General features: G+C 36.1%; 1 protein-coding gene across 25 annotated transcripts in view; it reads left to right on the top strand.

Annotated features, from left to right (window-relative positions):
• Positions 1–1,070: 1,070 nt before the first annotated feature.
• CELF2 (CUGBP Elav-like family member 2) overlaps positions 1,071–13,452 on the top strand; it is a 633,688-nt gene continuing 621,306 nt past the window's right edge. For 10 of the 25 annotated variants that reach the window (XM_063926837.1, XM_063926835.1, XM_063926838.1 and 7 more), the window contains exon 1: positions 1,072–1,256. In XM_063926837.1, coding sequence (XP_063782907.1) covers positions 1,150–1,256 — 107 coding nt within the window. In that variant the 5' untranslated portion in view covers positions 1,072–1,149. Of the gene's footprint in view, positions 1,257–8,345; positions 8,447–13,452 lie in introns of those variants that run through there. The other 15 variants (XM_063926845.1, XM_063926859.1, XM_063926860.1 and 12 more) reach the window with 3 other exon arrangements.

Raw genomic sequence — 13,452 nt, forward strand, 5'->3', positions numbered from 1 at the left:
CACACCTTAGTCATGTGTGTGTGTGTGTGTGTGTGTGTGTGTGTGTGTGTGTGTGTGTGTGTGTGTATTGTATAGTCCCCAAAAAATTTGGGATATGAGTATTAGTGGTACAGTAAGAGTATTGGGAGTCCAATATTTTCTAAAGCTGAGATTTCAAATGATTTCTATAAAACTAACACATAGACCCCTCTTGTTGTTTCTTGCTTGTGGGGCTTTAACGATAAAATTGAAATGTTGCTGAGTTTCCTAAACAGCTCCCCCAGCTGGTATCAGACTAAGGTCTCTAATGCCTGGCAGACTGTTGTAATCGAGTTATAGCACAAGATGTGATACAGCCATGATCTAAACATTCCTAGCAATTCTAATGCCTATTAGGTCTCCTGAGTACCAAACCAATTCTGAGACATAGGCTATATGAATTACAGCTGCAGAACGGTTACCATAAAAAGCTAACAAGAGAACATAAATTGGGCATGCAGTAATACAGAAGGATTTATTGTATTATACAGAATAATACATCATGATGGGTGCAGCATCATACAAACACAATAAACACAAGACAACATTTGCATTTACTTCACGTACAATATGACCTATTTCTGTGTACTATGTTTTGTGTATCTAGAATATTATGTGTCTGTTAATGAGCAAAAATATTGCTTGCTACTGTAGTACTGGTACAATCATGTTCCTTTAAACAAAAAACATATCAGCACATTATTTTCAGTAGTGTAAATATCTAGAACATAGCCAAACTCAGATAACAATTTATGGCTTTAAAAATCTATTTAAAGTGATCTAAGGCTACAGTATGTGCCTATTATAATAATATTTAAACAAAATGCATTATATTGGATTTGAGTAAATGTCAAGATAATTTGTTATTTATATTGTATTCCCTAAATAATATTGGGAAAATTAGGACACGTAAAAGACAATAAATACCAAAAGGATGCAAGGCCCTTATAGGCAGCACACTGCACTAATGTAAATTATGGCCAGACAACATAACTTGTCACAGAGGATTATTTCTGCTTAGTGAATCTGCAGGGGCCCCTTTGCTTCACCACTCAGCATTGACGAGAGAGAGCGAGAGAGAGAAAAGGAGAGAGGGACTAGCCATAGCCATTAATAGCTACTGTGGCATTGATGTTTGAGCGCACTTCTGAACTGGCTTTTGTTGAGAATATCTGTGCAGAAAGCATGCGCTGTCCCAAATCTGCTGTTACTATGAGAAATGAGGAGCTGCTTTTAAGGTATGTTGTACACCCCTTTGTTTAAACGGTTGCTTTTCAGTTGTCCTGGATGGTCTTGGCTATAAACATGCTGCGTATTAAGTGGCTCTCTTTGCTGTTGAGGACTAAATTGTACTGTTTACCTCCACAGCAAGAGCTGTTTTTATCCCAGAAGCAGAACGGACAGCATTAAAAGCACAGCTTGCTCTTCCTTTATCTTTCCATTAATATGTATATCTGTTGTTTGTTAGCTACAAAAATAATCCCAAAAAAGGTAGGGCTTCAGACGAGGGAGCTTTAAATACTGTTTTAAGCTGGACTTAGCCTACCTAAACACAGTCATCAGGGTTCTGCCTTGTTCGGAGCACTATATTTTCATTAGCTCTTTACCGGAGCTGGAGTTGACCAGGAGAAACACAAAACAAACAACTGTTCTGCAATTTCATATTTAAATGCTTAAGAATTGTATGTGAGCTGGCATCAGGCTCTGGAGGAAAAAAAATCAGTCTTTTGTTTATTTGTTCCTAGACGTTGTATCGCTGAATGCATCTTTTCTGTTGACAATGGGACAGTCACACAATGGAGCTGTCAAAGTAGCTTAATGCATGTCTGGGGCAGCTATTTCTCCCCCCTCAGCCCTCTTTTTATTATGTCTCCACTTCTATAATCGTGTTTGTGCAGACTAAATGTCAGCATGGGCTATTAAGTATTGGCTGCTTGTTTAGTGTTTTTTTATTTTGCTAATTTGCTATCCTCTGTTAAGCCATACTTTCTGTGTTGCACGTTATGTGTCCTGGATTACATTACCGATTTATTGCTTGCCCCTTCATTAGCTATGCAGAAAAACTTATTGATTTCAAGGTCCCTAAAACTGTTTAAAATGACAGATCCCTTGTTTCCTGAAATTTTTCAACCAAATGTTATGGCCAGGGTTTCAAGTTTGTCATGCTTTTAGGAGGACGCCAGAGCTTTACTAATAACAGCATGTTGGTGGACATAAAACATGGGTCATGTGTTTTATAGCACATCGTACATGTCAGGTCATTCATTTGCAGTGTTCAGCTAATCATGACGCCACTGGCAGAAAAGTTATTTTGAAATCCAGTTTCACAGCAGTTAAGTGAGATGCTCATTCAGGCATACTGTACACATCTAAATAAAAAATTCTATGTGAAGAATCGGGAGAATTATTTATGCTTCTGGCTTTTTCCTAATCTGCACATTTTTACAGTGCAAGGAGACAAACCATATACTTAAAACACAAAAAAAGATGAAAGTGTATCATGACAAGTAGAGCCTTCCAGTTCTTTTGTACAACCCAGATGTTGTGCTTTAAATTAAGCATTTATCTCAGCAAATGATACCAAGTCTAAGGATGGAATTTATGTGTTTCATAAATAAAATCTTGTTCTAAAAAGTACTGAGCATTAGTTATCTATTAAATAAATGCAATCATTCCCTTTGTATAGTTTTTCCACCCTGCTAAACATTATTTACTATCATATTGTTCCTGGAAATAGTATATATCAGATTTGTTTGCTAAATAGCTTTAAAGTGGAGATTTAATGCTCTGCAGCTCCCACAGTATAACAATGCTGATCTGAACAACCCTTGTTTTTTTTTTTTGTTTTTTTTTAATGATGTACATATTATTTTCATTAGCATTACTATACATTATACATTACTGTACATGTATCATTTATATATTTAAGAATTCCCTTACTTGTCATACATCTTGCAGCATTATTTCTAAACAGCTTTTTGAAGCTTAGTATTGTGTGCAATTTGAAAGATTTGGCAGGGAGAAACTGGGGAGCTTAAAACATTTCTGTCCCTATATGACCCCAAAACAGTTCACGTTGTTGTTGAAATGACAACTCCCTTGATAAAAAAAAAAGTCAAGCATATCTATCTATCTATCTATCTATCTATCTATCTATCTATCTATCTATCTATCTATCTATCTATCTATCATCTATACTGTATATGTAAACATGTACACATTCCAAAAATAACTTTCCTTTACATCTGATTTTTATTGCATGTTGTTTATTGCATGTTTTATAGAAATGTAGTGTATTTTGGCATCCTGCACCTAGGGTTGTTGTGGTGTTTTTTTTGCACTACACAGCATTGTTTCTCCAGCAAATATGGGGTTACACAATCATCACACATTTTATTTGTAGCACATAAGAGCTGCTATTTATGCAGTGCAAGTCATAATGAGTTCAGTTGGCAGCTGAAGAATGAAGGTATAAGCAATATTATATATATATATCTTTAGATTTTTACATACAATTTTTATTCTTGCATTTAATTATTTCCTTTTATAGTATAATATCTGTATACTTATGGTGTAGCTTGGAATAATTAAATACTTCAGTCTAGAAAAGCTGAGCTGTGCATTGTTGTATATGCTTGTGTTCCCCTAGCACAGACAGTACCTCATTTATTGCTAGCTAGCAGCTGCTATCATCCGTACACCATCCCATTGCCACCTACTGAGAGGGCGTGCAAGGTGGCTCATTTTAAAGCCAATGCAAATGCCACTTCATGAATCAGTCAAAAGATACTGCTGAGGAAGTGAGACAGCTGCAGATCTCTGCTAAAGACCAAAGTGTCACCTGTACCCTATGCCTATCTACCCCAGTTGGAAATACCTGGAATTAAGCCCAAATGTAACTGCTTTTTCATTGCATTGAACATCTCTTTAGCCTCATTGTAAGGTGTTTGCAAGCCAATCTGTCTTAGTCATGACTAATTCCCATGTGTCCTGTGTGATTGAAGCAAATGTATGCATTATATGTTTTCAGTGATGTTTTCATGCAAAAGTGAGTATTCTGCAAGAAACTGAAACAATGAATGTTATAGAATAGTAACAAACATATTTATTTGTAGGTATATGTTCTCTCTTCTTTTCTTTTCTTAAATGTTCTTTTCTTTCATGATGTTCTTAGCACATTTCAGTTCATAGAAAGTACAGTTTTTATTGCTAAGCAGAGATGTGCACCTTGCTGCAATAACAAAGTGACCTTTACAGCCATAAGGCGTGAATAGCAGAAATTGAAGAGTAAAGTGCTGGTCGGACGCTAGTAAGCTTGTCAATATCTGTTGTTATGAAGGCAATGAGTTATCCAGTTCAGAAATTGCAGGAAATGCAGTAGTTGATCCTTCAATGATTAGGAGCGACGATAAAATGAAAATAACAAACCCAACCTGTGTCTGTGAGGGAAGGGAAATCATTTTGTGTTAAAGTGAGATTTGGCTGCCTCACAGGGAACGATAGGAGCACAGTGTATTTATCATGGCACTTGTTAAACTAATGTGTCCAGTTCTTTTTCTTTTCTTTTTTTGTCTTAATAACTTAAATTTGCCCTTTGTGTGTGAGCATATGGTCTCTTGTGACTTACAGTGGACAAAATAATATTAAGCAGTTGCTTTAAATATCACCTCCAGCACCTATCTAGGAGGAAAGCCACTACAATTTGGCAAGCCTTAGTAGTTTTTTAACCTCTTAGGTGACAGAGGATTCTGTAACATCTTGCAACAAATGAGTTAAAATGCATTTTACAGGCCATTTTAGCCACAGAAAATGCATTGTACTAGTGCTTTAGTACTGCAAGAGTTAATGCGAAGAGAAATGACAGAGTATACATATGTATGTTCTGCTATCACCGATTTGGCATGCAGACTGCAATTATTACAAGTGCCACTTTTTATCCCATACTCTGCCAGAATATTTAGCAAAATGTCAAAAGTTGCATTGTCTATAATATTCTAAAGGTTAAAATTATTACTCTTAATAAACATGATTTGCTGTAAAATGTATTGGAATTTTGTTGTCTGAAATGTAATGCCTGTGTGTGTGAATAATCACCCTTGCATCCTACTGGCAGTTCCCTATCATCCACAGTCCAGCATCTTACATTGTAATCATCATCCTATAATTTATGCACACACTCATTGTTAAATTACAATAAAACTCAAGTGCATCTGTTATCAAATTGAAGTGTATAAGATTACAAACTATACCTTTGGGGCTCCAAAACAAAGAGGAACATCAAATTAATATTCATACCCAGAACTTTCCAGACAGAGTAGATCGGGTGCGGATGCTTAGGAAGTCATTCAGGAGTGAATCAATACTAATTATTGTAATCAACAGGGTTAATTAGCTGAAGATGCTGCTGAAGGAGAGTTCATTGCTTATAGCCCGAAAACACCTAACTTGATGAAACCGCAAATAAATTGGAAGGTGATATCATGAAAAGAGAAAAAAAAATATTTTGAGAATTGGAAACATCATCTGTCGTATTGCCAAATAAACAGGGCGATGTACAGTATGTGGCCCACCTCTGCGGTGTAATCAGTGTGATGGAATTGCTTTGTCTGTAACTTTTGATTCTGAAGTCATCAAGTATTGCTACAAATTATGTCCTTTATATATTTGCAGACTTCAATGTGTCTAAAAGCTGATTCAAGTACAGATTTCTGTAGTCAATTTACAGTACAAATTTAATTTCTGTTTTATATTTCATTAAGTGAAAACAACAGGATGCTTGCTCGGTATTTTTATTGAATTAAGTAAAGTTGCAGCCTGAAGATAGCACTATTTAGAGAAACAAAAATCCTAGGGTGTAATGTCTGTATTGACCTCTTGTTTGGATTAGCCAGGTATATATACAGATATGTTTATCAGCCATCACATTGCTATGACATCTTGTTGTATTTGTAAGTACCTTCATCTCTCACTCTGCTAATTCCCTTTTATATATTCTAGGAAAGCAAAATTCCCTGTACTGTGGATATTACGTCACAGAAGTTTAATTTCATATAACAATCTATGGCATGAACATGTATAACATTGTAGTGCTCCAGCTATACTGCAGTTTATTGCAAATAAATACAGCCTGGGATTGCTTTATACCTTGAGAAAGGCCCAAGAAAGTGTGCATTTAAAAAATCAGCAGGGATCCTGTTTCTTTAAAGAGTCAAAACAAATAACACAGTGACAGTTGTAGATCTTGTTTGCATCGAGGTATATGTCATGACCTGGTAAACCGATTTATACAAGTAATACTATAAATATGTATACCCAAAATTCCCATGGGGCACATTGCAAAAGTAGAACTAGGCTGTGTAAAACATTTTGTGCTGTTTCTAGATGACAAAGCTTCATTGTGTTCTTATTCACTATGAAATGCTTTTAGTATTTTAGTTTTTTGTTCTGCTGGGAGAAAGCCTTACTGTGAGCTTCAATGACCATCACAAAACAGTATTTAGTTAAAGCCTCTTGGTTGTCTTTCCCATAATATGTATTGAAATCCATGTAGCCAGAGCGGAAGGAGAACCCCACCCCCTTGTCCCAGCATTACAAGCAAATACTTTACATATGCACATGTGAATATAATTTAATATATATTTAGAGTCACTCTTTTTTAGACGGTGGAAACAGACTTTTATTCTCTGTCAGATTCCACCACATATGCTGATATTTACAAAAATTTATAAGGAAAATTTTGTCATATCTGATTACAAACAGAATTACAGTAGATCACAAATCAATGAAGAAAATATAATAAATTATAAGTAACCTTTCATTGTGTGCATGCATTAGTTTATTGAAAATATATTGGTAATGCTTCTGCTGATGCCATTCATAATCATTTAGAGCTTAAATAATATATCTCAATGGGTTAATTGTAGGAATGAAATGTCTGGCGTTTCACTCCCCAATGAGCAATCTTATCCTTTGTTCCTGATGCATTCTACACAAAGCAACATGTTTCATCTCATACAACAGGTAGACATTCAAAAGGAAAAGATGCTCTGTGTCATGTAGAAGCATTGCATTTTAATTTCACATATGGAATATAGCGACTTCTAAGCACTGAAAATGTACCAAAAGGACGGACATGCTAAAAACAATAGTATAAAAAAATCTATATATACACTATATATATATATACTCTCTATCTCTCTCTCTATATATATATATATATATATAAAGAGAGAGAGAGAGAGTTTATTTAAAAATTAGGATAATAAACTAGTAGGATTTGATTAATAGATTAGGTGTTCAGTTTATTATTCAAGCAGGTGGTAAGAGCTTTGATGCTACATGTATATACAACTCCCTCGTTAACTTACGAGAGAAATCTCTTTTTTAACATAACCCTTGTGCATCATAACTGTAAGTCATACTTTCTAAAATGCAAGTTTGATCACCTATTATTTATAATGAATATGTAAAAACTTATGTCACTATAGTTTCATTGTGTTAAGTACTGTGACTTACAGTACGTTTTTACTATGTCACAAAAATACTGAGTTCCATTCTCTTCTGCTTTGCCTGTGGTAGGTTAGACTTTGGCATACAGGAAATGATTAAGAAAATGTCACATCCTTTTAGATAAGCATGTTTGGGAGGAACACAATTTGAATGGAATCAAATAAATCATTTATTGCATAATTATAAAAACTGAAATAGAATGTTTAGATTGGGTAGCTCTGACTATATTAAAGAGACCATTATATACAGTAGATGCTTTATATCTGATGTGTAGCATTTGCCAGCTAAGAAAAAGAATTGCCTAGTGCATTGCCACTACATTTACAGACACCTGGTGTTAAGGAAAGTTGTAAAATAGATTTTAGTTTGGTTTATATGTGAGATAAACTCTGTGAAGCTGATATCACCATACTCAGGCTGTCATGACAGATAATCAGCTGCAGGTGTTACTTTTTCTCTAGTGTGTTTACACATATTTATTTGTGTGTCATTTCTATAACAGGTAACTGGAAATGGCATCCAGTGAGAAAGCATGTCACCATGCTTGGATTGACATGTATTATGAGGGCAGCATGGGCTTCTGGTACTTTGACCCGTTTCTTCTTGACCTGTACAATGAAGGACTGTATAGGATTGTGAAAAATCATTACAGCTTATGTGTCTGCTCCGACACCTCTACAATGAGATAAAACCTGGAAGCTTTCTTTGCAATATGCCTGCAATGAAACTTGCTTCAGTTTCTGGATGCTTAAGATAAGGCATTCGTCTGAATCGGTGGAATCACATACATAGGCCATGAATATATTTACTCTCTGTCTTGTAGACAAGATGCAGTAGATAGAATATGTAAACTTGTATTGGAGGGTAAAGCTCACATCTTCCAAAACACATAAAGCCTGCCGACACAACAAACATTCAGGTAAGAGGGGGTGAAACAATATCAGACTTTCATGCCATTTGCATAACACTGACTTTTTATTTAGTGACGTGGTCTGTCTACAACAGGCTACCTGCTACAGCAGTGGTCCTCAAACTTTCTTGAATCCCGGCACACTAGAGTATCACCTTTTTTTAAGGCGACCCTATGCAATAAGTTTATTTATAGGAAATTTAGAAAACATTATTTAATTAAGTGCATTGTGCTTATCTGTCAGCTTACAGTTCAGTTATGTGGTGAGGAACACGGCCTTCTGTTTGTCCACTTATTTTTTGCTAAGCAGCCACAAGCTCTAACTTTGCCTATCACATTGAGCAGAAACAATTTGCTGCCATGGCACTCAGTTTGGGATTCACTGTGCTATAGAACTACTCCATCATATGAAGAATAGTCCAGGCCAACTGAAAACAAAGGGACCAAGATCTTCCTGTTTTATTCTCTTACAGTGTTGCTCTTCTACTTGATCACAGGTTCTCAAACTCGGTCCTCAGGGCCCCACACGGTTCATGTTTTCCAGGTCACCTGTAGATTTTTAAAATGTGACAGTTGGTGATACACAGTGTAGCTGCTGGGTGACATGGAAAATGTGAACCGTGTGGGGTCCTGAGGACCGAATTTGAGTACCACTGCACTAGATCAAAAGCTAACAATGCTCGCAGCCCAGAGATCTCCATCCAGCACTTTAAATGGCCTGATAAAATAGAGATAGGTCTGTTGGCAGACCTCACTTTCACACTGGATTCTTTTACTCACTATTGTGTTTAGACATTCAACCAACTAAATACCTGATCAGTAAAAAGCTAGAAGATTATTACATCATGCTAGGCCTTTCCCAATCACAAGACACGCTGTCCATACATGCTCATCTTACCTACTGGCTGAACTGCAGAGTAATGTGATCTATAACTACTATCTGGTCTTTCTGTTGTCAGACCAAGCAACAGGAACAGATTGTAATCCATTCATATGTAATCAGCACGTTCTGATGTTATACACTTCTTATATTCGTACACTAAAAATTCTTCACTCACCTTTATCTAGTTCTCCGTTCATGGCCACAGCAGCTCTTGAGCCCGAGGATACAATATGGGTTGTAATAAACAGGAAGTTGCATAATTATGATTTCTTGTAGGCCACATCCTCAATTAATGCTGTTGCCCTTGTAAAAAGTATAGACCACCGCTGTATGTATGGATGAAGCACCAACATTTATTCCAGTTTGCTAAATTACAGAGATGATCTAAGATCTTTGTGCATGGCTAACCTTAAATATGTTCATAGGTTATTAGCCATGAGATGCAAAAATGTTCAAAACTGTTCAGCACAATATTCGTCTCATTCTATATGTAATCAAAACATTTGACACATTTTGCCTAATGCACCATACCACATAGCAGAATTAATTCACCACTGTCCTCCCAGGTCTATTTATAGATTCTGTGTGCTACAAATGAATAAATACAGTGAAGCAGAGGTGGAATTTGGAGATTAGATCGCAGGACCGTCACACCTCCCTGAAAAACTTATTCTGCTGCAACATTCGATTACTGTAGCACAAAACTTCCCAATGATTTCACTCATCTCTCGGTGATATCCTTTGCTTCCAACCCCTTTCCCTCACAGTACATGCTCTGTAAAAATTATCATTTTACTCAACTTGCAAAATGCAATAGACCTTGCTAGTTTCCTAATGCTACTTTCAGTTATACATGATGTTTATTATTATTATTATGTATTATTATAAAGTACCCACATATTATAAAGCACTGTACATTGAGTTGATCAAGATATAAACAGATTACATAGTTTGGAAGAATTTGCAATATATAATAATTACAATAATAATTCACAAGAAATAAAAACTATTAATGAATAGTAATGAGGATATTTTCTAATGTAATATACAAACTTACATGATCTGTTTTAAAACATGATTTTATACCAAAATTATTATGTTTTTTTTCAGCCAGTACACTGATTATGGTCACACTGATCATTTTAAGGTGTAATGGCTTGTCACCTTTATTGTTTCAAATGTTTAGCTTTTATACACCTACATTGTCCCTAGCAAGAGCATAGCTACTATAGGTGCAGGGAGTGCAGCTGCTATGGGGTCCAGAGATTAGAGGGGTCCTCCTTACCTGTCACAGTTACATGTGTTATATACATTTTTCACCATTGGCACTGATACAAGCTTTTGCCTTGGGGCCAGCAAAATATCTTGTTATGCCTCTGTAACTATTCATTGTAAAGTGGTATAAAATTAACTGAAGGGCATTATAATGTTACATAATATGAACAGAGGGCACTTTAATGTAGCACAATATGAAGTGGAGGCACTCTATGTCATAATGTGAATTGGGGGCACTGTGTTGCATAATGTGTACTAATGTGATATCATGTGTACTAGGGCACTAGTATTGTTCATAAAATAAACTAGGGCCCTACTATGGGGCATAACATTAACTAAGGCACTACTATGGTTCCAAAAATTAACTAGGGCACTATTATGGGGCATAATATCAACTAAGGCACTACTATGGTTCAGAAAATTTACTACAGTAGGGCACTATTATTGGATGGGTCATAACAGTGTCTCAGGGCTACAATAAAAAAATTAAATACATTTATAAGATTTTCTATAATTAATAGGAAAATAAAATATAGGAACAAGCATACAGTACAATATAAAAAAATCCATCTACAAAAAAATCTATTACTGGTAATTGAAATCTAGCTACCATCCCCCAAACTCAGCCTACTTTTGTTCTCAAGACCTACAAAAATTGGTGTCTGTGTTTGACCCCATCCCCTGTAGAGGTCCATTTGACATGTAATTAAGAATGTATCTCATGAATGTATTCTTTTTAATTACATTACTATTTTCTGTAATAATGTTATTAAAATATAGATAGGCTTTTTAATTAGTAATTCATACAAAAAAAGGTTAAAGTGCGACAGTCAAATTATTACACTGTGAGCTAATGAACTTTCATAGAAGATGCTGACAACCCATGATAAACAACAAAACAACAAAACTCTTCCATAGGGTACAACTCTGTAATTTAATCTGCTAGTTTATGTACTTAAACCAGACACATCCATTAAAAAAACAAATATCACAAACATTAATAAAGAAAGCAAAAAATACAATAAGTGTTATTATAAATAAATATAACTGCCCTGTAATAATGATTAAAGGGATGTACGGTTGGAATGCAATCAATGTTATCCTGCACAGCTTGCATGTATTGATAACATACTGTAAACACTAGAAACATGTCCCTGAGCCTTTATAAAGAATTCACATATGTAATCAGCCCTGGAGCATACTTTTCCAAATTGTTCATAATATCTGAAAAACGATGTAGCTTCAGTTTTTTTGCAAACATCAACATACTGAGTTTTCTATATATGTATCAGATATCACTGGGACTTTACTTGATATGTAAATCATTTATACTAAATAATGGTTTGTCAGATTAACAATTTTTTTTTACAAACTACAAGTTATTGCAGGAGCCATTTAACACCAAGTAAGATATACAGATATGGCATTATTATCTAGTATGCCTGCCATTTAAGATTTTCCAGATACTGTAAGTGTAGTATTTTGCATTTTGGAGCAATTTGCTTAAAGTTCACTAAAATATATTTCCCTATCTTTACCCACTGTGCCCCTGACACTCTTCTGCTCATTAGATTGCTTAGTTGAGTTTGTAGTAGTAACTAAAGGAAGGAACATTTGATGACCATGGCTGTGTGCATCACAAAATCAGCAATATGAATCAATACCGTAGTTTACTTTTTTCCTTTTAATATTTTTGAAATGCATAAATAATAGGTGTCTAGATAAATGATCCCATACTTCTACTATTTTGAATATTAATTTCCCTGAGAAGATCAATCACAGCTGGTTTTGCTACTAATGGCAATGGTAGTGTACAGAAGGAAACCTGTTGGGATACATTTTTGTAGTAGGTTTAGCTAGCACTTTGTGATACATATTATGATAGAACAATTCATAAGTTATTATGAAAAATAATATGATTCCACAAGAAGACAAGTGAACCCATTGTAATTTAATTCACCATGCACAGACAGCTCATGACATTTTACAGGGACTTCATCAGTCCCAACCAGATGATTGGTGTTGCCAGGTCATTTTGGGCTGATAGCCTTCAACAATTTATTTTAAAATAACCAAATAGGCTGTACAAACTGCTGCGTATATAATTTCTTACCCGCTTCCTTTTCATCTACTTGTTCCTTGCACAGAAACAAAAAATATTTTAAATAGTTTACACATCACTTTGGCCAATAGTCCCATAATTACTGATCCTCACAAGACTGTGTTATAAAGTGATTTTTTTTTAAGGAAAAAACATTAAGAACAATGGGGGTCATTCCGACCCAATCGCTCGCTGCAGTTTATCGCAGCGCAGCAATCGGGTCGGAACTGCGAATGCCAGACGACCGAAGGCCATCGTTGCCTAGCTGTTGCCTCTGAGGCAGAGGTGGTCGCTGGACGGCGGCGTTAAGCCGCCATTTAGGGGGCGCGGTCCGGCCAACGCAGGTGTGGCCGGACCATTGGGGGGCAGGCCGCTGCAGCTGCGTGACATCACACACAGCCGCTGCAACCTGGGGCAGCAAAGAGGTCAAAGAGGGCAGCCATAGGAGCTGCGCTGGCCGGGAGTAACTCCTGAGATGAAAAAGCATCGCCGCTGTGCAATGCTTTTGCATTTCTGCAAGGAGGGGGCGGCACTGACATGCGGGGCTGACTAGCCCTGTGCTGGGCGTTCCCCCGCATGTCTGAGTGCCTGATCGTATCTGTGTTAAATTTAGCACAGCTACGATCAACTCGGAATGACCCCCTATATACAGTAGGGTTGTACTTAACGTTTTTGTATGGTGGCCTTATGGGGGGAGTCATCAACTTCAAATTTAAATTATTTTGTTTACAGATCAATTGCAGTAGTTTAGATAGA

This window comes from Pseudophryne corroboree, chromosome 6 (assembly GCF_028390025.1).
Source record: "Pseudophryne corroboree isolate aPseCor3 chromosome 6, aPseCor3.hap2, whole genome shotgun sequence".
NCBI lineage: Eukaryota > Metazoa > Chordata > Amphibia > Anura > Myobatrachidae > Pseudophryne > Pseudophryne corroboree.